The 27,014-nt window shown below is 44.1% G+C and overlaps 1 protein-coding gene across 3 annotated transcripts in view; it reads left to right on the plus strand.

The window, feature by feature from the left end:
* Positions 1–27,014, plus strand: part of IntS3 (integrator complex subunit 3) — a 77,370-nt gene that overhangs the window by 13,433 nt on the left and 36,923 nt on the right. For all 3 annotated transcript variants that reach the window (XM_065441883.1, XM_065441879.1, XM_065441874.2), the window contains exons 10-21: positions 4,074–4,305; positions 10,011–10,090; positions 10,479–10,570; positions 10,662–10,756; positions 13,761–13,883; positions 19,342–19,477; positions 20,028–20,085; positions 23,274–23,377; positions 23,503–23,547; positions 23,637–23,856; positions 26,146–26,205; positions 26,411–26,479. In XM_065441883.1, coding sequence (XP_065297955.1) covers positions 4,074–4,305; positions 10,011–10,090; positions 10,479–10,570; positions 10,662–10,756; positions 13,761–13,883; positions 19,342–19,477; positions 20,028–20,085; positions 23,274–23,377; positions 23,503–23,547; positions 23,637–23,856; positions 26,146–26,205; positions 26,411–26,479 — 1,314 coding nt within the window. The remainder of the gene's footprint in view (positions 1–4,073; positions 4,306–10,010; positions 10,091–10,478; positions 10,571–10,661; positions 10,757–13,760; positions 13,884–19,341; positions 19,478–20,027; positions 20,086–23,273; positions 23,378–23,502; positions 23,548–23,636; positions 23,857–26,145; positions 26,206–26,410; positions 26,480–27,014) is intronic.

Here is a 27,014-nt window from a genome sequence, read left to right on the forward strand (position 1 = left end):
CCCATGTAATGATCGCACCCCGAACTTGCCGCAGCGGTATGTCGTGTGCCAAGTCTAGCTAATAATGATCACGCTTACCGTCTGTCGAATGCTATGCCAACGACTCTTCAAGACAAGCCAAACGGTCTGCATGCACCAAAGATTCTTTAGTAGATGCCTCATTTTATTACTTTCATCACTTTCCGCACTTCCATGACAAAAATAGGCACAATGAAATTTGCCTTTATTATGGGTAGGCTTTATAATGGTTGTGGTCAACAAAAACAAAAAAGGCACCTTTCGATTCTTTTCATCTGCGCTCGTGGGCACGCAACAAATTGCGAGCGGCAATGATAGTAGCCACGTTTACACTGATATGTTAAATATGTACCCTATTCATACGCCGGCGCTTATAACACAGCTAAAATATTCGCCCAGCCTTAGCCGAAACGTGCCGTATTAGGATAGTAGCGAAGACAGATGCCACAGTTTCCGCAGCACACCGGCCATGCGTTTCTATGTCACTGGCAGCTAAGCGCACCCATCTTCATTTCTGTCCCCTCAAAGTGAAGATGTCTACGTTATTGCCGCAAACTTGCTGATATTAACAATATTATTCATCACTGATACGGAAGAAACTGTCGCAATCCACGTAATGTACTCATGAGAAAAAAAAAAATTGCGTTCGGCGCGTTCGGCTTGCTTCGCCGGCCGCCATTCTTGTTTTGGTGTCCCGCCCCGCATCCCGCAGCAAATGCGGGCCGCAAAAATTTTTTTTTGTTTTCGTGGGAAATTTAACCTGCGTAATGATCACACCCGAGAATTTGTGTCAATTTTTCTGACAAAAAGTGCGATCATTATGCGAGTAAATACAGTATGTATATACAGGGTGTCCCAGTTAACTTGGACCAAGATTTTGACAAAACCTATGCGTTCTTCGGAACAGAAATTGCGTGGATGTTGTTAGCGTTTATTTTAACTTACAGTACCATTCTTTTGCTCGTCTTTAAGTAATTAGCCGAGATAAATTAAATTTTTAAATATAGCTTGAAACGTTCAGGCATCAATAGAAAAATTGTGAAGCTCCACAAATATTGCCCAACACAGGCACTTCCAACGAGATAGACTTAGCATGGCTGTTTTTATTTGGGAAAAACAAAAGCTCGCGAAGTTTAAGAAATACCACATGACAGTGCGCTCTGAGCACTCGAATGTCCCACGATTACAGCGCTCTCAATCGTGCTTTGTAAAAAACTTCGCTCGCTTCGCGCCTTTCATGCTGCCCACGATAGAGCTTCGTGTTGTGTTGGGTTCCGAGATAAATGCCAGTGGGTTCGGGCAGCAGTTGAAATACAGTGCGGCTCGCATTTCTGCGGCGATAATTGCACTGTCACGCTAGCAGAATGCACGTGGAGGAAAAATGACAAGCTCATGAGTTCGAATTTGAGAGCAAGACCCCAACAAGCAAACACGCATTATAACAAGCTTGATAACGTCGTGTGAATTACGCTGGTTTTATTTATTTATTTATTTATTTATTTATTTATTTATTTATTTATTTATTTATTTATTTATTTCACAATACTGCTGGCTTCCATTTGGAAGCCCAGGAAGGAGTGGCACAAACATCACGGGATTTAACATTTTGTCACAAAAGGAATAATTGTAAACTGACATGGAAGGTTGCTTTTTAGCTTCCTGTCTATTCCTTGTCGGCAGAGAATTTGTAATTTCATATTACTTATGTGCCTTTCCACGTCGTACAAAAGTTTCACACAGAATGGCTCTTTTCATGGATAACGGTTCTAGAGATTTATTTGCTGTGATGTCTGTCTAAGGAATGTGTTCAAACAAGTCGCCCTCTGCCATAATGCATTAATGGCATCTTTTCAGCACATCCAATGTAGCTTTTTGGTGATGCAAGACGGTATCTCGCTGCAGGCCTCAGCAATCTCTGCCTTTAGCGGTTCTGGTGTAGTTGTATGTTTGCAGTACACGCGGTCTTTCACATGCCCCCACAAGAAGAATCAAGAGGTCTCAAGTCCGGTGACCTTGCAGGCCATGCCACTGGTGCATGCCGCCTGACTCACTGGCGTTTGAAGGCTTCTTCAAGCCAGGCTAAGGCAAGGCTGCTGCTGTGAGCTGGTGCACCGTCGCGCTGATACCAAGTTCGCTCTAAAAACGCAAGAGGAAGATCACAGCGAAAATCTTCGACTGGGCCTTCCAAGATGTCGTTCACATACCGCTGAGAAGTGAGCGTGTGGTAAAAAAATATGGGGCCAATTCTTTTTCCCTTAAACATACCACACTGAATGAACATTAGTACTTGTTTCTGGTCTGCGCCACCCAATGCGGGTTCGTATCGCTCCAGTAATGTGCATTATGGATGTTCACTTGAGAATTTCTGGAGAAGGTTGCCTCATCTGTCCAGAGCACTTTGTCAACAAAATCCGGTATTTCGTCACTGTTCACAAGGATCCAATTTGAGAAATCAAGCCGCCATTGAAAGTCTCTCTCTTGCAGCTTTTGATGCAGTTGGAGGTGATACGGATGCATTTCAGCCTTCCTAAGAACTCTTGACACTGAAGACTTCGAAATGCCGACCTCACCACTCACATCATGCACGCTGGAATGAGGGTTTGCAGTCATGAAAGCCAAAATGTCTCCTTCAGCCTCTTCACTGATGGTCCCCTTTCTGTGCCGCGTCTTCTTGAAGCTGCCTGTTTCTTTCAGCATCAAGTAACTCCTCATAATTGTGTTTGCGCTAGGTCTTCCCCAACATTGCCAATTTCGGGATACCTTGGCAGCTCTCCTCTTGTCGCCCCGTGCCGCTCCCAAGGCTAAGACCATGTTCGCCTTCTGCTCGCTTGACTACGGCATGCTTTAGGCACTGCAAACGAATTCTTTGAAACGGTTGCGCGGCACGACAGTAATAGACAGTCGAGCTCACATGCATCTAGCCGCTGGCACAGCTTGGAAGAAAAATGGCGTTGTAACAAATGATGCTCTCTCTTGCACAGGTTCCCGATGTATAATGCATGTTTTGTGTGTATTTTTTCTATTCTGCATCGACTTGTACACTGGAAAAAAAATTGCTCTTCTTGTCATATCAGAATAAACGGCTGATGACGGTGCGTTCTTTGGTGACAGGCACGAGTGGACTGCTGACGAAGTGCTTTTTCAAAGTGCCGTCGCCAGCCGCTGCTGGTAATGTCACAGCCGAGCAAAGGTTGAAGCCCTTTCTCGTAAGTGAAGGGAAGACGCGGCGCTGGCGATATTTTTACAAATCACTCATGAAAGAGCTGTAATCGTGGTGCATTCAAGCACATAGAGCGCCCTGTCACGTGATATTTTGAAACTTCACAGTCTTTCGTTCTTCCTGAATAAAAGTACCTGGGTTGGGCAATGTTTGTGAAGCTCCACAACTTTCCTATTGACGCCTGAACGTTTCAAGCTATATTTAAAAAGTTAATTTATCTCGGCTAATTACTCCAAAAATACAAGACAAGCAAAAAAATGGTACTGTAAGTTTAGATAAACGCTAAAAACATCCACGTGATTTCTGTTCTGAAGAACGCATAGGTTTTTTCAATATCTTTGTCCAAGTTAGATGGGACACCCTGTATATACATACGCATATATTTTTTCTGGTATGTATTCTTTTAAAAATGAGCATGCAAGAATTTGCAGTAACCTGGGAGGCATTTGTTTTAGCTTTAGTCAGTTTCAGTTGTCACCACTGGCATGTAACTTAATGGCTGCAGCAGCCGGGGTCTGATTCATTGCACTGGTGCACTTGAAAGTTGGAGTTGTTTACAAGCATGAATCCTGAATTTGTTGGCACTCCATGGTGAGAGCGCAGTGTTCTCAGGTAATTAAGCAAAATAAATTTTGGTGTCTTCTGAGCCTTTTGGGTAACAGCTGTTTACAGCCTAAAACTACCAACAAAGCAGAGAGGAAAGAAGGTAGATGACACCAGGCATAGAGGGTATGACACGTGGCTGTCATTGCTTTCTCTGTGCTCTGTCATTTGTCTTGCCTTTGGTTAGTGTTGGGACAAGCGTCCTCACCATTTCATGGTTTGTCACTCGCAGTACCTGAGTACACCTGAGAGCCAGTCACTTCGCTGCGACCTCATTCGCTTCATCTGTGGCGTGATTCATCCATCAAACGAGCTCCTCTGCTCGGACATCATCCCCCGGTGGGCCGTGATTGGTTGGCTGCTCACAACATGCACCTCCAACGTGGCTGCTTCCAACGCCAAGCTGGCTCTGTTCTATGACTGGCTCTTCTTTTCCCCTGACAGGGACAACATCATGAACATAGGTGAGGAAATGCGGGCTTGCATGAGTGCATGTTCTGTTGCAATCTCTGAGTCGCAGCAAGAGCACCCTCCACGACAGGCCTCTACGAATGGCAAACACATTGTGCATGTAGACAGAGTTGTGTAGTTCCAAAGGTGCAGATCACCATTGACTGTGCCTTTGATTGATTTGGTACTTCTTCGGACTCTGTGCAGTCGTCCAACATGCTTAATGTAGCATTTCAGCTGTTCACCTGAATGCATGCAAAATAGTTACGGCCCTCCATACGTGCATCTTCTTGAAAAAATGGCTGTGGTTTAGCTAAGGTTAAGACCAGGATGCGTAGCATACTAGCCTTTATTTTAACGCGACAGCGTTAAGGAGCTCGTGTCGCAGAAAAGCCGGTGTCGTCGGCGTCGGCTCAGGCGCGTGGCGCTTGCTCAGGCGCACATTTCGTTGTCGCGCCGAACGCTGCGTTGCTCGACGCTCACGGCGTCTGATGCGGGGTGCGTAGTCGCTGCGCCGTAGCAAAGCCACCTAGAAACAGTCTCTGTAGCACGCCGCAACCTTCGCTTCTCATTCCAACGAGCAGCTATGTCTCCAGGAGTCATCTCACCTCGTGAGTGTCTAGCAGAGGCAAGCGCAGCTGCTTATATACCGCCGCGACGCCGCGAGCGACGGCGCGAGTTGGAGCCCCATTTCTCCTCTGTCGTGACGTCACGGTGTCACGTGGTATTGAAGGCGACACCGCCGCGCCTGAGGAGCTGGGTTGAGCTTTCGTAATATGCTTCGCATAAAAACTCTTAGCTTAGTATTAAAGAGGCGCTGAACTGCCCCTCGGGCTTGGTGAAAAAGTAGAGTCAGTGGATAGCATACGCTGCTGTAGAAATCTCAGCCGAACTTTGCATTCGTGCATGCCTCATGGAGCTCGCAAGTGGAGTGGAAAGCCACTTTTTTCTTAAGCACTCTCTTTTCAACAAAAGCCTCACTCTTTTTGAGGCTGCCATATTTCGTCACATGCAGTTGAACCTTGCAATAACGAAATCAGCAAGGAGCGCGAAAAATATCTCTCTCACGAGAATTTTGTTGTTGCGAAATGAGACAGCACAGATGAGTAATGCGTCGCAGAATGAAGCTTTACTATCAAAATTCCGTTAGCCTAGATTGGCAAGCTTTGCTCGAGGACATAAAACCACATTACCAACAGTACAAAGTGTGCCGCATGCGTCATCAGCAGAGGCAGCACTGACACGAAGCAGTATTCTTGGTCAGTTGCTTTCAGAGATACAATCACTTTTCCGAGATTTTGTGTAACTCGTCATCAGACTCAGAGCAATGGCATTCCACGCATACCGCAGCATTTCTCCAGCGCACACTGTCGGCCGTAGGCGCCAATGCGTCTGGGGCCGAGCGTGAAAGTGATCGTGTCAAGTATACCCAAAGGCAGTCGATCGAGATTGCGGCCCCTTCGCGCAAATCGAAGTCCGGCACCGAATCCACCCGCAATGCCTGTTTAGTAGCACCAATACGAACATTCTTGAAGCAAGGGATGCGTATTTGGGACAATCGCTCAATCATGGCCCGATGCGTGGTACTCCATGCTGCAACCATGAACAATTCCACGTCGTTGGGATGTGGATTTCCTTGTTTTCGGTGCATTTTTTTCACCAAGGCGCACTTTAAGCACTGCGCTAGGTGTGCAAAAACCATCGTCACATGTCGGTAGCAACATGCGTGCCACTTCAAATGGGTGATCAACAAACAAATTGGCAGCCATGACGTGTTTCAGTGCACATGATCACTTCCAGTGCTTGATTGTCCTTGTAAAAAAAATGGCGGCACCCACACAAGTGTAATCTGGGGCTATTTTATGCAATTTTAGGGCAAAGCAATTGCATTTGAGCACGTTTTACAGCCTGCTAGCCTTGAACGAGTAGGTAATATGCGGGGTTAATTTTAGGCAAATTTTTTTGATGCGGGATTATAGCACAACACTTCGTTGTCGAGAGGTACGAAATGCATTGAATCCTATGGGCGTTCGCCAGAGACACGAAAATATTTCATTGTCGCAAGAATTTGTTTGTCACGAGATTTTTTACTGTAGCAAATTCCCATATGTGGCTGCTATTGGCCAATAGCTGACATCAATCAAGGGTGTTTGGATCAGCGCACTTCTTCCTACTGTTACTGGGTGCATTTATTGACACAGTTTAATCAACAGGATCGAGTAGGTGAAAATCTGTGCTTGTAATTTCAACAAGAATTGCATACTTCTGGAAGTACGATTGTGGTACAATCGCTGACAATCACCTGCTAACACTTGTCTGCGCCTGCCCGTGTAGAAATTAAACTTTGGCCTCACTGCTTATCAGTGTCGTAGCCACCAAGGAATGAAAACACAAGGTAGAGACATGCGCCCCTGTCCAGTCTATCTCTCTCTTCCTGGTGTTTGCATTCCTTTGCGCTTGTTATGGTGTCCAAGTTCAAACCAGGACTATGCTTGCCAGCGCGTGCTCACTCCTAGCCACTCCTGGCTAGGCGCCTTGGCAGACTTCGCTTCATATTCAGCTACTGCGCAAAAATGCGCAACTTGGATGTGGCTTCTATCCATCACTCAAGCTGTTGCAGGACAAAGATGGTCTGCACCACGTAGCATGGCCAAACTAGAGCATATGAGCACGAGCACGCACTGCAGCCCTGTTGTGCACATAGTGCCCTGTTGTGCCGCTACAGTTGCATGTAGCTGCGTCTGCAGCATAGCCTAAGTACCACGGGGTACTGCAATGAGCTCTCTGCGCCTTGCTGAAAGCAACAGCATGCTCTGATTGGTATCTGTGGGAGACATGACTCGAGGCCAGAGCGCCAACGCACCACCAACACGTCGTCTGCTTCCCTAATTGCACACCCTCAAGGTGTGTTGCCATCATAGTGCTCGTTAGGTTAGGAATCCTTACCCACCGTGGTTGCTCAGTGGTTATGGTGTTGGGCTGCTTAGAACGAGGTCGCGGAATCGAATCCCGGCCACGGCGGCCGCATTTCGATGGGGGTGAAATGCGAAAATACCCGTGTACTTAGATTTAGGTGCACGATAAAGAACCCCAGGTGGCCGAAATTTCCGGAGTCCTCCATGACGGTGTGCCTCATAATCAGAAAGTGGTTTTGGCACATAAAACCCCATAATTTTTAGGTTAGGAATCCTTCTAACATGAGTCCGAACTGTGGCATCGATCGCTTAGTCAATGTGCGTGCTGAGGATCTACTTGCATGAGTGTTCATGAAGATGAACTTTGTTCACCCTTCGAAATTGTGTGATTGTTGTAGAGATAGGTGCAAAAGGAAATGTGCTGATTATGCTACTTGTTGCACGAATAGCCACACATGGCTATCTAGTACAGTGTAGTACAGCAAAGGGATGAGACACTGCGAACTTAGCCGTATGCTGTGGGATAGCCTACAAGTTTGGCATGCCGTAGGCACCAAAATCTGAAGTAGTGGCGTCTATGTGAACATCCAAAATAAAATTGGAACTGCGTGCTGCGGTGACGCTCAGTAGGTGGAGGGTTGTGGGCACCACCCCACTCCACTGTAGCCTCCACAGTGCAAGACTCTGAAGAAGGAGAGGGAGCACTGCAAAAAGGATCACCGGTGATCTTTAATTGCCAATAACTGTACTTCTGTTGAATGCAGTGAAGTACTTCTTGAGGTGACTTCTCGACTTCAACAAATAGTGTTTCAGGACCCTTTTAACATTCCACAAACTGTGCAAACGCTTATGCTGAAAACAGTGGCAAATTGGCATTAATAATTTGTCCTAAAAAAGAAATTACTGAAGCAAAAGCTGATTTTAGTGTTTGTTATTAGTTTAATTATTGACTATTTCTTCTTGCAAGCATGGTGATAGCTCCAGATTACATGAGTGAACTTGGAACGAACGAGGCATTCTAGGCATTGTCATGTTGTTGCAATAGTTACGCATGACGGCAATGCTGAATCCAAAAGACGGAATGCGTAGGATATGCCTGAAGCTTCCATATGCTTTGCGCATATCTGCACTAATCTAAAGGTTAATATGCAAGTGTTTTGTGTATGCACTGCAACAATTGTCGTCAGAGCTGAATACAGTTCATAGGGCATCAGAGCTTCTGGCAAGCTCTGACAAGGCAAGCTGTGTTGCCTACACAAAGTTCCACTCATCAGTGCATTGGTGTTTTATCTCTTAAGCAGATAATTGCATGTAGCAGAAAAACACTCTTAGCTTCAACATCTCAACCTCAGCATTACGTGAACTTTGACTTGTTCATACTCTTATTGGACAGGCTTAGCACGTCTGCTCTTGAAGTTATTTTCTGAGAAATTCACCATGGAAAAACAATTATATGTGCACCTGTTAATGCCCATTGGTGCATTCAAGTTTTCTGACAAATCCAGGGCACATGTGCTAAAAGGAAGCGCTGTACCATGTGTTACAGAACACGCTTGCTGTTGAGTAGGTTATATTTATCTTGATGGTACCACAGAAAATGCTGGCAACTGCTTTGCTGCTGGCAATTTCCTGGCATACAGTAAGACCTCGTTAAACCGTACCCACTTAAAACAGTAGTTTCATTTTAAAAGTACTAAAGTCAAATCCCTGACTCAGCGGTCATTGAACATAATGTGTATTGTATCTGCATAAACCGTACCAGCCTATTCCGTACGCATCAGTTAACACGTAGTGTTTGCACTTTTCGTCGCGCAAACACGGCGATGCGTCGTCTCCATCGGGCGGCCCGGCAGAACAGCAGACCTCAGAGATCAGCACAACGGCCTTCGCGCGTGAAGCCACATCAACATCACTTCGGCACCGTGTCAGAGAGCGTTTTGGCATTGTACAAGCAAGAACTCACTTCATGCCAAAACTCGAATAAAAAAGGCGCCAGGTGCTCAGCATAGAAGAAAAATTAGACATCATTCATGCTATCGAACCTGACACGAAAAGTCGGCGGTCGCACGCGACATGGGTCTACTGTTGACTACGGTGTGTGGCATTTGGAATGCAAAGAAGTTGCTCGGCAGCGCTGCTGTGACCGCGAAGAGATGTCGGCTACGCGGTTCGTCTTTTTGCCATCGTTACCTCTCTTGTTGCTGAAGTGTCGCCTAGCGACAGTGATAAGGACGACACGGAAAGCGACAGCACGAACGATTCAGGCCCGACAGTGGCAGAAGCTGCGTGTTACGTCAGCCTCATGAATGCAATCGTCGTGACCAGAACAGCACCCCACGACTTCTGCAATGCAACGCCAACGAGGAAGCTGCCATGCGAGTGTTTACTGAGAAGAGGGGGCTGGCTGAAAGCTGGCTCACAGCTTCAGCAAGTTTGAGGCCACTGTCGATGCTGCTAGGCAGCCGCGGCAACAAATAAAAATAACACTGTTGTTGCACGAAGTAAATAAATACTGCATGTTTTTTCCTCTTTCACCGTACTCTCTCCAAGTTCCATTTTTGACAGCCAAGTGGGAGATCTTATGCTATTTCGGTTAAGCAGTACTACCGTTTAGCACATACTTTTTTTAGCTCCGGCCAACTACGGTTTAACGTGGTTTCACTGTATAGTGCATGTTGTCGGTACAGTGAGACCATATTAGTTGTCATATTTAGCAAACATTAACAAGGTTTTGCTCTAAATGAACCAAAATTATGAGAGGCAGCATTGAGCAAGTTTTTAAAAAAATTTATCCATCTTTACAGAGCCTGCCATTCTGGTCATGTACCATTCTATGCGTCCCCACCCAGCCATTACAGCCACACTATTAGATTTTCTTTGCAGGGTGAGTATGTGCTTCTTTCTTTTTCCATTTCCTAGTGTTTCAAGGCAATTCAGCAGTTTAGTTAATTCTTGTTTGCATTATGGTTGAGAAAGGAACTGAAAAAAAGATGCAGAAGGCAAAAAGGAAAGGGGCAACATAAGTGCTGCTTGTATTGTCTGCTTCGTTTCTTAGTCCTAATCCATTGCACTGTTGTGTCTTTCTTTTCCCTCCAATCACATTCAACGCTCAGTGTGAAATCATTAAATTTTGAAAGCAGCAGCAGTAGTAGAGGTCCTTGTAACTCTAATATCTCTGCTTACTATGTTACAGCTATTTTTGGCATGCCTTTTGATAATGTGTGGTTTTAGGCACTTATACATGCTTATGTGAGGTTTTTTTTCTTTTACAGATTATGCCGAACTTTTGTAAGAGCTTAGCAGCCCAGGTGAAACAGGGCATTTATACATCACTGCGACAAATCTTGGAAAAACGGGTCCTCGCGTAAGTCAGTTTTCTTTGTGTAGGAACTGCATTCACTTTCCACTGCAGAATACTGACATCAGCTACTCACATGCATTATATCATATTGCAGATCATTGTCTCCTCTGTTCGACAACCCTAAGCTTGACAAGGAGCTTCGAACAATGATCAGGGAGCAGTTCACAGAGTTTTGCTCTCCGGTTGAAGGTGAGCGATTTTGTAAATAACCTTTTTTCTGCAGAATAAGATTGTGCCATTGTTCTTAACCACAAACACATCAAAAAGCCCCAGCATGATGTTGAAGGGAATGGAGGACTAAACTGCAGAAAGGGGTTTCCAGATTCCTGATAGTGTTGGACGCTCTCCGTAACTATGACAGCTAGCTGATGTATATTATTACATGCGCCGCAGAGTGATTTGAGAAAGCTCTTTTGTCGTGAAATTCACATTTTCGTTTCTTCAAGTTTATCAGTGTTGTACAGTGACACTTGGTTTTCTAAAAATTCTGAAGAAAGCAATAGGGATGGGTGAATAGTGAATCTGAGGCTCGAAGCGAATATTGATTTGGTCGAATAATTTCGAATCGAATAGTATATATCACATATTTTAAAAAAATAGCATTTTTTATCATGACTTGACTAGATTGCACAACTTTGGAAGAATTGGAACACATGTAGGCACAGCATTTTGTGAAATTGACGACTATTAACAGTTGAATTTTATTCAGAAATCACACACTGCTTTACTTTACTGCATTCGCAAGTTTTCATGCAAAAATACCAGCTGCTCCACGTGGTCTGGGAGCAGCAGTTCCCGCCGGCTGCTAACAACATTACCTGCTGTTGAAAACAGCCTCTCACTGCTTGTCTGTGTGGCAGAAATCGAGAGGTACTTTTGTGCCACCTTGGCCAGCGCTGGGTACAACCGGCTGCCGTGGCTCTTCCAACACTCCAAGGGGTTTTCTGACCTTGGAAGCAAAGGGATAGCCAAGTAGTCTGCCACTTGGCAAAGAACACTTTCATGTGCATTCTTTTGCACTACGTTGGAGCTTAATGAAGAAAGAACACTCCACAGAGTGTTAGCTGGAAGGCTTCTCCATGTGTGGCAAAGATGTCCGGGCACAATCGTTTTGGGCTGGCATGAGCTCATTTGCTGCAGTTAAAAGTGTGGCTTTTGCCCACTTTTTTTGTCTCTTGTTAGTGTAGCAAATGTCTTTGTAGCGAGGGTCGACTGGCATTGCATTTGCTGAAACATGTGCCACATTTAAGCCAGGGAACCTTGTTGCTAGACTGCGCAGAAGACTCTTTGCAAATGATGCTGCTTCCTCAGCTTCATACACATGCCAATGCAGCACCACTTGTGTACCATGCATTAGAGTTATCACTTGGGAAACTGTAGGGTAGCAGTCTGCGCACACCTTGGTCCTTGCTTGGTTTAGGGGCTACAAGACATTTACAGCTGCAGCCATTAATTTCCATTCTTTGGAGTTCAAGTTGTCCACATCACATTTGCAAATGTCAACTGAAATAGGGGCACGGAGTATGACGAGTCTCTCCATCATGGCGTACTTTCTGTTCCAGCGTGTGTGGACGTCTTGAATCACTTCAACCTGGACCATGTGCATGTCCTTTTGAATCTCCATAAGCCGCGCACATGCTCGCGCGCTTCTTTTGTAGCGACCCACAATCGCTCGACACTTCGCACAAAGCTGGGAAAAACTTGCCACTTCCCTTTTAGCATCATTTATACACAGCTGCAGGGTTTGCACAAAACAGACAAGTCCTCACCACTGCGATTTGGCAGCAGCTGAAACGAAGTTCCTGCCATTGTCAGTAATGACAATAGTCGGGGTGTTATCGGGCAGACAACACTCTTTCATCACGTCTTGGAGAAACAACTATATTTTCTCCAGTATGCTCCTGTGGTATTGGTTTGCAGGCGAGGGCATATGCGTGCTGTCTGAAGTCGTGATCCATCATGTGGGCTGTAACACACATGTAGCTGTCGCCGTCCCTCGATGTCCACCCATCCGTTGTCAAAGTGAAGCACTAGACACCACCGTTGTCAAATACGTCCCTAACGCGCTTCTTCAGGACATTTTTCTTCGTCTCGTACAAGTTCGGAATGACCGTTCGTGAAAAGGTGTTCCGCGACGGAATGGCGTACTCCAAAATTACACAGTGCATCATCTCAATGAAGCTTTCTTCTTCGACCACGCTGTATGGCTGCAGGTCACGTGCAGTGAATGCTGCTATCTTCTTAGTAATTTCTTGTGGTTTTATCGATGACGACTGAAGTTTAGGCTTAAACAAACTGTCCACGAATGGCTGCAATGATAGACCATTTGACTCGCTTTTCTTTTTCAGCAAACTGTAACGTTGGTGCATTTCCGAGTATTCTTTGTACTTGCCCGGATGTTTCTTCAAGTGGGTGACAGGCGTTGTCGTAGTGCTAGCAGGCGTCTTCAAAACAACTCCGCAGGTCTCGCACTGCGCTTCACCTCCCGCAGGCACTTTCAGGAAAAAGTTCCATATCGTGTTCATGTGCGCACGCTGTCCTGACGCAGGTGAGGTCGACGCCATCTTTGCCTGTAGCGGCAGCGGCGAACACGTGAATAAGCGCGACTGGCGTGGTGCGACTGAAGGTCAGGGCAATGCCGAGGCTTTGTCAGGGGGAGGGCAGAAAGCAAGAAAAATAGATTGATGTCTACACCAATACGGGGCCTCTCACGTAGTGAGCTTTACAGTGACGACATATTTCCGGCTTTTTAATTAAAAAATGTATAGCCTTCGAGATCTGCACCTGCTGTACGGCAGCCACAACATATAAAACATAGCGTCCGAGATTTGTATTTGTGCTGGTCGTTTGTGGCTTTTAGCTGCCTATTCGAGATCGCTGAATAATTCGATAATAATGAATACCGTAATTCGAATTAAAGCGAATAACGAATAGAGAACTATTCGATCGAATATTCGACAACATAGAATATTCGCCCATCCCTAGAAAGCAAAGTTCAGATGTGATACCAACAGATATTTAGTGTGCATAGCTACATCTTGCCTTGTTATGCCGGGATAATATAATGGTTTGCACCTGAAACCTTTTCATAGACTCCCATCTGATAAAACAAATGTTAGTTTGTGCAAGAGGTGGCTTGTGGATGCAGTTGATTGTTGAATTGACCCATGCATTGATCCTCTCTTGTATTCAGGAAAAGTGGAGGAAACAGTACCCATGCCTCCGGGATCTATGATCTTGGATGGCAATCACAACTCTGTGATGAACTGTGAGAATGAAGCTCAGTTTAGTGAAGATGAAGATGACATTCCACTTGGTGAGTATGAATGTTTGGCACACACAGTACGATAGGCAGGTGTGCTGATTCGCCAGATAAGGCAGTCAAACTAACATCCAGACAATTCAACCTTCATGGGGCAACACGTGGGTAGCATTGAAACTTAGTACAGTCAAGCACTTCTACAATGAAGAACTCTACGATGAAATGACTTGTATAGAGAAAGAATAATTCTGTCCCGGTTCTATTGCAAGCTGTGAGGTGCGCGACCTTTACAACGAATTGACCTGTACAACGAAGGATTTCGGAGTCCCCAAGCACTTCGTTATAAAGGAGCTCGACTATAGTACACCCATAGCAAAGTGCATGGAGAACTACACCTGTGCCTCTCCTCAAATGCTGACAACACTGCGAGCTCTTGGCACAGCAGCTCTGGCATACTTGGAAGGCACATTTCAGTTAAAGTGGAACCCCGATTATACGACTTTCTCTGGACCGCCAAAAAAATGTCGTAAAATCCGAACATAAATTGTGGCTATAAAAATACTACTTATTTCGCGTGATGGATGTACGAGAAACTTCAATGTAAACTACCAACATATTCTGCAGGGCTTTGAAACCCAAATTACCAAAAAAAAGTAAATGCGATAAGAATGAATGCTGCAGTACAGGTACCAACCATGCTTTATTCAAACAAACCTTTACGGCACTCCATTGCCGTGATTCCCGCCAGCCAGCGCGCACTTTAAAAAAAAGTTGGTAAGTTTCTTTTGGACCTTCTTTAATCCGGGAACCAAGAGCTTTCGCTCGAGTTGGGCAATGTACGAAAGGAGGTCCCCTGTAGTGTCGCATGAACAGATGAAGTTCCGGATGCCGTCTATGTGCCGTAGCACCTCGGTGAACGTGGTAGGCACAGGCATGGCATCTGTGGCGTCGTCATTTTCCTTGTCCGATGCCGCATTTGCTGACGATGTGAATTTGGTGCCTTCTCTGCGCCATATCGGAGAGTCAATGAAGCCGGCCGCATCACCCTTTCTGTGTTGCAATGAGAAGGAGCATCGAATACTTTCGTAATCGCGCTCGCAACGTAAGCCTCGCACGAACTCGTCTTCACAACATATCGACTATATCAGTTAATATTTGCATGGTGTATGGTAAGGATATCTGTGTCTGACACTCAGCCAAAAGGGCTTGCTGCTGCACCAAATCGGCTTTCTTGCCTGTACTAGGACTTGCACAGAAAGGTGAAAGGGCTGTTCCACCACTGTACAATTAAAGTTCTCAAGTTTCTGTCATTGCATGGTACATTTTGAAGTGTTGCTTATTAAATGTGCAAATGAAGCATTACAAACAAACAAGTAGTTTCTTTGTATGCACATGGCTCTTCAGAGAGTGTATGATCGCTGTACAGCCCGTAAAGAGTGGCTACCTAAGTGACACAGCCTGCTCCAATACGCAAGTTCTCATGTTGTATATCTATACTATGCCTATGGGGGCAAAAATTTACCGTGCTTTTGTTCCAATTTTATGTTTATTTGGGTGCAGTTGACATATCGAAATATTCGAAGTATGTTCAAATGATATCTACATTTACGAATTGTGACTACAGTCGGCTCTCGTTACAACGAGCCCTGATAATCCAACAAAAGATGTCCATTTTGCTTGAAGTATATAATATCCAAAATGCCTCACTTCCGAAGCTTTCGTCACGATGTCTAACAACTTTATTGCAAAGAGTGAATGACGAACGTCAAAAAAAAAGGAACAAAAAACAAAAATGTCGCAGTTTCGCCCGAAAGGTGAAGCATCGATTGCGATAGCAAATTAAGCAAGATAAGCGCGGCAGCAGCAGCGAATGAATTGACCTTCGCGCTGTCTCTCGCTTCAACGTGAACTAAACGTCGAAAGCACCATGCATGCGAAGCTACCGGCAGTGGGCACACTTTTTCCACATCGCAGATCGCTTTCAAGATAGGCGCCTGCATGGGTGAGCACTTTCTCCACTTCGCACATCGCTTCTAAGATACAGTGGCCATAGCAGAAGGAGTAGCCGTCAGAGTAGAACCCCCCCTCTCTCTCTCTCTCTCGCCTCCCCCACCTCCCGTGCCTTGCGCGCTAAAAAAGTCAGTGCGTTTCCACCCTGCCTTCCTTTCTTGTGCGTGCAGTATTGAGCCGCGATCGTCGGCTGACCCTCGCAAGTCAATTGTCAGTGTGTGTTGACACGGCAAAAGTATGTTTTATGCGCCCAATTTTGAAAAAAATTACCACAAATTTGGCCCACTGTAGGTGAAAGTCAGTTGTAGCGTGGTCCATTAAAAGCGAACTTTGTTACATTCATAAAATAGGTAGAACAAACTAACGCTGGAATAAGGTCCATTATATCTGAAAGTATGTTGTGCACGGGTCCATTGTAACAAGCGTAGACTGTATTAGATTCGAAGACCAAATCGAATAAGACACTATTCAATTTATTATTTGAAAGTTTCGAATATTTGCACACCCCCAGTTTCTTGAGGAGAGAGGGGCTGCGTAAGCAGACCAAGAGCTCCAGGTGAGGCAAGGAAAGGCGCGGTTCTTGGAAGCTGCGCATGTGGTTGACTGTAGTTTCCAGGGGAAGAACCGGGTGATAGAATGCATAGAATGCGGCGGTGACAGAGGAACGAAGACACGGGTGGCGCAAAGTGCATGTGGTGTGCACAGATGGACAGCACGTGGATAGTGTGGGGGAAGAGTTGCCTAGTGTGGTAATAAAGGAAATGTTTGTGACAAGTGTGTCAGCCTGCCGTCGTTCATAATAGCTTATTTAAATCACTTTGTTACTACTAGTTACCAGGCCCTGTTTTATTTGCCTTTACCGTTCACATCATAAACGCTGGGTGCCAAAAGCCTGGACTTTTTTGCCATGGACTTTTTATTGTGAAACGAAATGTCAATGACTCCATGCCTTGGAAGCCATGGCAATGACTGGGAAGTGAATTGATTTCAGTGAGCTCAACGACATAACGGACTGTTTTGAACCATGTAACATCTCATCAAGAAATAGAACTGCTCTGTTCTATGTTCTATGCACATAGAAGTTCTGTGTGCTGAAGTAATGCGACTTGGCAAGAAATGTGGGGAATTGGAAATGATCCACAAAAGTTTACAGAGTGGTGATTCTGTATGCTTGACTGACAAATGGCAAATGAAACTGAGTGCCATCAACAACGAAATCGAGCCACTAGTACCGGAAGAAGATGCAGAAAACGAGTTTCTGCTGACATATAAGTGTACCACGATCACATATTGATGTGCCTCGCTCGTCTGCAGTAGCAAGTTGCCTGTCCCACTCTCTGAATGAGGACCATATCAGCAGGCAATGGCAATGCCACCCATTATTGCAGCTCAGGTTGAAGGGGAAACTGCTGAAATTCGATCATGTAATATTCACTGGAAGGTATGCCAACTAGGGATCATTCTCGTGAAGTGTTTGCACAAATGGTAGATAGAAATGGAGAACCACTATGTGCAACCCATTGTACCTGACGAGGCTACTAGATGCGAGCCGTGTCATCGCTAACACGCAGATCAGCGTCGAAACTATCACCACAGGAAATGCCACTGCTCCTAAAAGAATGTTTTTGCTTCACACTGCGACAGTGCTGTGTGGCAGCGAGTCTTCCAACACTCACATGCAAGTTATGTTCGATCGAGGTAGTCGGCACTCCTTCATCACCTGAACAACCGCAAAAAAGTTAAAATGTAAGCTTGTGGGATATGAAAGGCTGACCACTGGCTTCTTCCCAGGACACCCAAGAAGAACGCTCATTCCAAAGAGTACCCTTAAGCATTTTAGACTAGCTCTGCTTGTCCAAAGCAAAGCTCGCCTACAGCGATACTCTCATTTTGAAAGGGATTCAGACGTACAGAGTGTGTCGACTTAGTTTTTCTTTTACTGCACAGATAGCTGCTCAGTGTCATCAATCGAAGTTCACATTTATTGCGCTCTTTGTCTTACTACATAGGTGGCAGGACTTTTTCAAGGTTTGAAGGCCTCATTTATTTATTTATTTATTTATTTATTTATTTATTTATTTATTTATTTATTTATTTATTTACCCTAAGGGGCCGAAGCATTACAGAGGGGAGAGGGCAGAGAATAAACACAGTGCATAATAACATAATAATAACAAAATTTGATGCTTGTGTTATGCTACACAGGTGGCAGCACTTTGTCAGCACTTAAAAACTACATTTTTGAAATGTCTCTTGCAGAATACATAATTTTGACATAATGCAATACAAAGCATTTTCTTCATTTCTTACAGTACCATTTGTTGTTTGTGGCAGTGACACCAACATACATATTGCTTAGTGATGAGCTAAAATGAGGTTTACACGCATAAAGTACGAAGTTAAATTGGTTGAAAACACTTTAGAAGAGCTTTAAGCTGGAAAAGATGCCATAAAAAAAAAGGACGCAGTATAAGATCATTTTTTGTCTAATAATAAACATTTAAGGGGTTAAAGGGGGTCCTGAAAACAAAGAGTGAAGACATGCGGGAACTTGTAGTGCTTGGAACTAATGTAATATGCAGCAAACCGATTTTCACGCCAGTAAAAACATACAGCTGAAAGATCACAAAGTCCGGGCTGTCAGTTGCCCAATTCCACCATTACAATTACTTGCTCACAACTAATGTTGGCATAGTCCAACTGGCTGACCGGCACTGTTCTTGCATTCTGGTCACATTTCCTTGCTTCTTTGTATACATCAGTATGAACATTTTATCAGCTAGCAAATAAAATAAAAAAAATGCAGGCAGGTGACAAAAAGAGAGCACAGTAAAAGGCTACGTGTGGTGCTTGAACACTAGTTCGGCATGCCTAATGCATTGTGAGATAAGCAAGTGAGCGCTGCTGCCTGTCTTCTGTGGTTTGGCCACTGCTTGCTTAGTGTACACACTAAATGAGCATATTGCCCTTCATTTACAAATAAACTCTCCATTCTTTCAATAGCAAACAGGAAGAAGCTTATTCATGGTACAGTCAAATCTCAATAATTTGAACTTGAAGGGGTCCAAAAATGTTTGAAATAAATGGAGTTCTACGCAAAATCATTGCTGCTGTGAAGCTGCACCTTAAGGCAATATTCACTTATTAACCTACACCCCAACATTATCGTTAAATTTTTAAAAAATTTTTGATACAGATTATGCACAGCAAAGTATGATACTTGCAATGGGAGATGGGAGCAGCGGCCAATATGCTGCTGAAAGCATAGTCAGCGGCACAGTATCTTCAAATTAACCGTCACGAATGGTTATGCATTGAAATTGCTGGGAGTTTTTGCCTTGAAGTACTAATAATTCTCACAGTACCACAGTATCAGTTTGACTAAACAAGAAGTTTAAATTAACGAGATTCCACTCTACATCTGTTTTATAAAAGTTTCCTTTGCATGCTTTTTTTTTTTTTGCAAGACATCGTTTGATGACTTTGGTGGACTTTCACGCAGGCAAGCTACGTTCTAAGGACATCAAGTTCCAGCCCATCCGGGAGCCCAGCAAAGCAGAGCAGATGGACATCTCGGAACACCTTAACCAGCTCAGTGGGGATATTCGGAAAAAAGTACTAGGCCTACAGAAAGAAAAGTGCGTTTTATGTGCATGCTTATTTATGGTTCATGTTAAACTTTCTGCAGTCTGAGATGCAAACTGAACAACTTGTTACGTGCTAGTTTTATCCATGAGCAATGCTATTTTGAAAAGGTGTTGCGCTCTATGAGGCTGTTTTGTAGTTGGATTTATTGCAATATTTTAAGCACGAGAGGCATTTCCATGACATCTTTGATGCTTGCCATGTGTATTTAAAACTGCTCATCGACCAGTAAAGTTGCAGTGCTTTATGTTCATGAAATCTTAGTGACAAGGTGCTACTTACCAACACTTCTCCGAAGCTGTTGAATAACTTTGCTGGTAAATGTAGAAACATTGACTGAACAAAATTTCCAATGTAATGAAGTGTTTCACTGCAAGTACAACTTTGTTATATGAAGGCTCTGTTATAAAAATAAATTAGTTAAATTATATTGTAATGTATAAATAATTAGGCAGAATTTTCTTTACACTGTTTTCTATTATGTCTGCACTGTGTGTGCAGCATTACTGAACTAAGCTAGTTTTATGGTCTGGTTTTCTACAGGAACAGTGAAATTCAGTGTGAAATTGTTGAAGGTCTCCTGCAAGATATCCTGCGTGAGGTAAGCCATCTATCTCTTGTCACCATGATCCACACTCAGTCATGATGCTTGATTTGTACCTCTTACAGTGTTCAGCCATGGCAGTTCAATATGGTACACAGGCATTTAAGCACCTCTGGCATTCTTAGGGTTGTCCTCAACATAGCTAAATTTTATGCTAGAATATCAGTAATGTGCACACTGTTTTTAACAATATGCCTGTCTCTCACAAAAAATTATGAGGGCATTCTAAAACTAACAGTAAATTTAAGATACAGTTAAACCTTGGTATAACAAAGTCTGTCAAATTGGTAATTTACTTCATTACAGTACCGAAATTTCGTTACATTGAGCTTCGACTTTTACGCATATAAGTACAGTCGCTGGTGAATTTGTCTTATATGAAAGGGGCCTCAATATCTTCAGAACTAGCTGGCAATCGGAAAAAGCAAATTTGAATGAGAAAAAAATTTGTTTTGTTCTATTTGTGAGTTGGCAACGAAAGATGCGGTTTCATGCCATGTGTACGATATCTTCACATCAGCGGAAGGAAGCGAAGGCAGCAATGCATTTGCATTCACTCCACATTTGCACTTGATAATGTCACCCACAGTGGTACGACGCTGTCATGAAAAGCGCCGGCAGTGCGGAGCGAATGCTTGATCTGCCTCTTGCTTTAACACCTCTGCGAGATTATGCAGCCTACAGTACTAAGCACACTGGAAGACAGCGCACATGATGCCATGATGCACATGATGTCCCAGGCATCTAGGTACGCTTTGCAAGTGTGGCAGATTATCTCGGCCATGCTGAGGGTAGCCACTGCTACCCTTGAAAAGGAGATGCGTGCCAACTTGCCCCACACTTCCTCCCCTCGCGCGCACTTGATCGCATAACCACAAGATTACTCCCCACCACCTCATTCCCCTTGCTCGCATAGGAAGATAGTGCTCATCAAGCCACCATCCTTCTCAGCTCACCCTCGCATGCGTTCACTCGTACCCAAAGCATACAGCGAGCAAGACACACTAGTATCTTAATGGCACTTGGATTTACGCAGCCACTTTGGCGGTCACCCTTGGTTACCTGGCACACGATTTGAGAGGTGCGTTCACAGGCAACCGCTTGTAATTCATCCATTCGACCGTCTACGTCCCATGAACTTTCCATTTATTGTTTCCGTATTCCTTCACAGCGGCAGCGAAATTTCATTCTATAGAAATTTGTATAAACACACTTCATTATATTGAGGTTCTAAATACATGGCGTTCTATGGACAAAAAGGTAGAAAAAGTAAAATACTTTGTTATATCGAGAATTTTGTCATATTGAAGTTCGTTATATCGAGGTTTAACTGTATTGAGGACTGGACATTAATTGTTGAGATGGCTCCGCATTAAAGGGACACTAAAGGTAAATATTAAGTCCCACTAAATTGATAGATTAGTACTCGAGAATCTCTAACGTGTCAATATTATCGTGAACAGAGCCTTAATAATAGAGAAATTGAGGTAAATGCAGGACATGATTAGAGACTCCCCCGGAACATTCAAGTACTTGCCCAATGACGATAGCACCCCTGAGTATAATTCTGTCACTAGTACTCAACCACTTGTTGCAAGAAACATCCTTGTATTATATTGTAAGACAAAATAAAATGCTACTTGTCCATCTAATCTTTAGGAAAAAGAACTAATTGAAATGCTCTTGACAACAACGCGTGCGATCGAAAGGTTTCGTTTTCACTCAACTCCACGCCAACCACGCTTTCATGTTTCAGTAGTTTTCTTATCACATAGTGCTGCACTGGTTTTGCTGACTCGCGAAACTTGCACAAACTTCAAGTAGCAGAGAAATCAACTTCCATATGATGTGACGGGATGCCCGAATGGTTTACGCCACTTGACCCAAAAAGCAGCTGCAGTGACGAATTCACCGCTCCGTCTTGGCTTGGTACCGCTGTCTGTTGGGCACCACTTTCCTTATCAATGGCAGCAAAGGGTGGTGATGGCGTATGCGTCACCACTCCCCTAGTTATGTGGCAGGCGATTTGAACTTCGAAAAAGGTATTCGGACCCTTCGGATGCAATTTTCTTGTAAACTAAATCTTTTCTTGGCACGAAACAAGCATTGCGAGTATCTGGAATGGTATTTAAACACTCCACGTCGAGTTAGTATTTGCCTTTAGTGTCCCTTTAAGCCAGAGATGAACCACCTCATTTGATGTCTTCATCACTGTCACATCTCCAACATTTCAAGGCACCAACAGTCCGGACATATTGCAATTACAGGAAGCATGATTGTGGCTCCACAGAGTTGCTGTGATTTCAGTCATAATATTTTGTGCTTTGTTACAATGTGTCATAGGTAGCACACACACATTCTTGCGACTGTCGACACTGTAACCACCCATCGCGAGTGTAAATCAGGACAACTGAGCACTGCACAAAGTAAAGACAAGCCATGTCATTGCCTGGGAGCCTACATCAGACTACCAGGCAATAACGTTTCAAGAAACATGCTTATTTTAATGAATAATGATGCCATTGTGATCCATGATCCATCAGTGGCGGCCGCATTGGGATTGCCAGGGCACCATGAATTGGAAACCAACCATTTTTCATCCCTTCGAATCACTTGTAGCAGAAGCAGAGCACATTTATTTGTACTCCATCTGATGCTAATACTTAAAGAAGTCACAGCCACGACCAGCTGGTCTTGGCATAAAGATGTCACACATAGCTTGGCCCATCTCTTGCGCTGCTCTTGGTACCTCAGCCAGTCACCACAGTGTTCTGTGGTCATATGTTGGTCTCAGTTTAAACTACAAGTAGGGAGACAGCAGCCAGAGTTGGAAGAGACGGCTGTCTCTTCAAAGTGCCGTGCCATCCTTTGCCTTGACAAGGATGGAAGCATCCATCCTTGTCCTCCATTTTGTGCAACTGCTGTTTACCATCAGTTTGCTTTTAGTTTTGATAGCTTTGAAAGCAGAAAAAAAATGAAGAAGTGTCCTTTTGGCACCTCTGAAGGAGGATTTCCTCTTTAAAATGGGTGTTGCCAATTACTTAGCTTTGTGCTGTCATATCAGTAATAAGATATTGCACTAGTAGTTGGAGAATTCCTAGGCAGTACTTTGAGAAGGAACTTTTTTGTTCCTCTGTGAGCAAAGTAATTTTGTTCTTTTAATGAATTTCTCTTGTTTTCTGTAGGAGGATTTTGACCAGGACACTGCAACTTCACTTGGCACCTGCCTCGCCCAGATATTGGACAGTGAATTTACAAGAAAGCTCTTTCCCCAAGAACTGGATGATGAGTGGGTGTTACAATCATTTGTCCTATAAAAATGCATTGTGCAGGCATTACCTGAGCCAGTGATGTATAACGAAATTGGTACCCACAAGAGGATACCAGAATTAACTTAATTTCCACTTTGTACAGGTCCATTGAAGAGTCTTTAGGGACGCCGTTGTTCGTCATATTCAGGTGAGATTTCCCTTCATTTTCCAACATTGAGCTGTTCATGTTACAGGGTCATAGTGAAGGCTTATGAGGCTGACATTTTGTGTCACCAGGAACCTGTGCCAGACACCAGAGGAAGACCCCAGCAGGCAAGCCCAGCTGATGCTGCTCTGGGAACTAGGGCAGCACCAACCTCGCCTCGGCTACCGGCTGCTGTACTTCCTTCGTGCCACAGGCAGTGCCACTTCAGGCACTGTGTCGGGCTACACATCATATCGGGACTACGCCCGAAGTCATAACGCCTTGTCCTCTTGTCTCTTGCATGACCTCAAGGTTTGTTCTTATGCTTTTGTTGTCTACATGTGAGCCTGTGCCAAGTTAAGAGGCCCAGCTAGCTGAGCTTGTAGTGCACAGGACTGATGACCTCATGTTCATGAGTTTGAGCACTGTTACTATCATCATATGCTAAGTCCACTTCAGGATGAAGGCTTCTCCCAGTGATCTTTAGTTATTTCTGTCCTGTATCAACAGGTTGCATTCTATGCTTACAAATGTACTACTAATCTAATCAGTTTTTTCTAGTGTTACACCACCCTGTGGGGTATTAAAGGGGCCCTGAACCACCCGTCTGGCTTGGTGAAACAGCATTGTCTGCAAATAGCATATGCTGCCGTGAACATCTCAGCGAAGTTTTGCTGTTGTACGCGGCTCGTGGAGCTTGAAAGCAGAGCGCAATGTCACCTTTCTCTGAAACGCTCTGTTTTCAACAGCAACCTACTCATTCTCTTCTGGACGCTTTAGTTCGTAATAAAGTGAATTCCCCTATGCAGCTGCTTTTGCCCAATAGCTGTCGTCAGCCAAGAAGAGTATCTCGATCAGTGCACTTGTTCCTATTGTTACTGTGTATATTTATTGACGAAGTTCAATAAACAGGCTGAAGTAAGCGAAAATGTGCTTTCAAATTGTTATAATATAATTACGGACTTCCACAAGAAGCTGACTATCGTCTGCTCATGTGTGCTCGGCCACCTGGCATAGGAATTTTATCACCCACCTTATCGGTGTGGCAGCCATTGGGTCTCACTAATTTCAACTAGTTTTGTACGCTCAACTAGCCTCGAACCACGCAAAACTTAAGGTTAGATCACATGCATGCTTGCCAGTGCGTGCTCACTCCTGGCCAGACTCCTCCTGGTTAGGCGCCTTGGCAGACTAATTTATAGTTCTCCAAAAATGTGCAAGTCGGATGTGGCTGCTATCCATCGGTCAAGCTGCTGAAGGACAGAGCTGGTCTGCACCACAGAGCATGGTCGGCCTGTAGCATATGAGCGTGAGCACTTACTCAAGCCCTGTCGTGCACAAAGCAAACTCTGTGCATATGGACTACAGTTGCACGTAGCTGTGGTCTTCTACATAGAGTAGATACTGCGGCCGCCGCAGTGTGCCGCCACGAGTCTACTGGCTAAGCACACCGTGGCTCGCTGAGGGCAACCATGTTTGGCTTACGTTTGGCATGTTGTAGAGGCCAAAATTGGAACTAGTGGCATCTGCGTTAACATCCAAAAGCAAATTTTAAGTCTACGCCACAGGGACATTTAGAAGACGAAGCATTGTGGGCACGCCCGCTTCGCCCTAGCCTTCACAGTGCAAGGCATTGAAGAAGGAATGGGAGCACAGCGAAAAGAGTGTTTGATTGCCAATAACGCCACTTCTGCTGAACGCATTGAAGTACTTTTTGTGGCAAAGTATTTCTGAAATAGCCTATTTTAATTTAAAATAATTTCTCCTCTTCGATAAAATGTAGTTCAGGGCCTCTTTATATTACCGGCTACAATATCAAAAAGCCACACTTACCACGAAAAGTGACTGCATTAGCCAGAAAAGACCCAAGAAACAAAAGATGGGGGCGGCACTGCCTTGAAGTTTCTGCACCACCGATGTGACATCATGCATTTTGAATGTGTCTGCTTGGGCCTAGTTTATTTTTTATCAGTAAAGGTGGACTAAGAGCCAAAGGCTTAACTTAGTAAGTTTCGGGAATTTTCGCTGAGTAGCAGTGCCTCAAATGTGAGAAAACACTTTTAAATTTGTTGTGCCACACTGACGTATCGGCACTTCGGTTTCAGCGAGAATGTCAATAAATGAAACCCAGACGTTCATTTTATCTTTTAGTAATCAACCTATTACATCAAAATAGAAAAAGTACAGTTTTGGAAGAATGTGTTATCAGTCTAGACTGAGTTAGTCTTTCTCTTCAGTGTCCCCTTAAATATGAAAGCCAAAAGCAGTATTGTTTTACATGTCCGACTCAGCAGCAGCTGTTTTCTCAAGAACTGCAGTCAGGGTTATGTGGGATGAGTTGAGGGACAACAACATTTCTATTGTTTCAGAAAGAAGTGTACCATTTTTGTTATGCCTCAAGTTGGCATTCAATGCTGTGCTTTGGTGTTAAGCAATGCTCCATACACCTTTCCGCTGCATGTTTTCTATATGCACATTTCTGAAGTATACTGCATGCCTGTAGAGCTATAAGAGTGCCTTTTCTTGTGCTAGTTCGGTGTTCCTTGGGCTAGAAATAGTTGCAGCATTAATATTTTATTGCCTTTGGTCAACTTGTGGCAGCTCTGCCAAGAGGATGATGTCCGGCTCTTTTGCTACCTGGTCCCTGAAATATACACGCAGGTATGTTGGATACCACTCTTTTGAGTTTTCTTAAAATAGTTGTCATATAAGTATGCCTTGTGTTTTCTGCTATCGAAATGAAAGTTTTGGCACACAAGATAAGGATCTGTTATTGTAAGGTACGCAGGTGGTGTTCAGAGCAGTACTGTTTGAACTGATGATTGATTACACTTTGTGTTTTAATCAATAACTTTTTTTTTTCCAGTTCCCTAATGTTGCCATTGGTAATGCAGACATCCTCAACCTCATTGTGTCCTGCATCGACGCACTGCAGGTAAAGTGTTAAATACTGCAGGTTGGCATAAAAAATTAAAAAGCCGAAGTTTTCAGAAGTCATAGTTTGTGTAAAGCATATAGACAATAGAGGCTTTCAGGACCATTTATCCCTCTACCACGTGACATTAGCGTGTGATATTGCTGTTACTTGACTGCAAGTGAAACTAAATCTCATTGCTGTAATAACATTGAAGTTAATTACCTGCAATGTTCTTGCTGGGTACAGCCCCCTTAGCATTGCTGCTTAGTTAATAAACAACTTCTCCATAAAGTAATTATAAAGAAGGCATAGCTTGGCCTTTGGCTCATTCACACTGGCGACTGACAGCGGTCGCATGACCAAGTTGGTCGTAAAGTGACCAGTCGCAAACAGTCACTTTTCTTGAAAAGCGACTATATTGGGCCAGTTGCTCGCTGCTCAATGTTTTCAGTCATGCTACTTAGTGTTGACGACCTTAGTGTTGAAGCAATGAACGACAATCTCATGGGCATCATTAAGGAGTGCGCAATAGAAGTCGGTGGTAACGCCGTTA

Source organism: Dermacentor albipictus, chromosome 1 (assembly GCF_038994185.2).
Source record: "Dermacentor albipictus isolate Rhodes 1998 colony chromosome 1, USDA_Dalb.pri_finalv2, whole genome shotgun sequence".
Lineage (NCBI taxonomy): Eukaryota > Metazoa > Arthropoda > Arachnida > Ixodida > Ixodidae > Dermacentor > Dermacentor albipictus.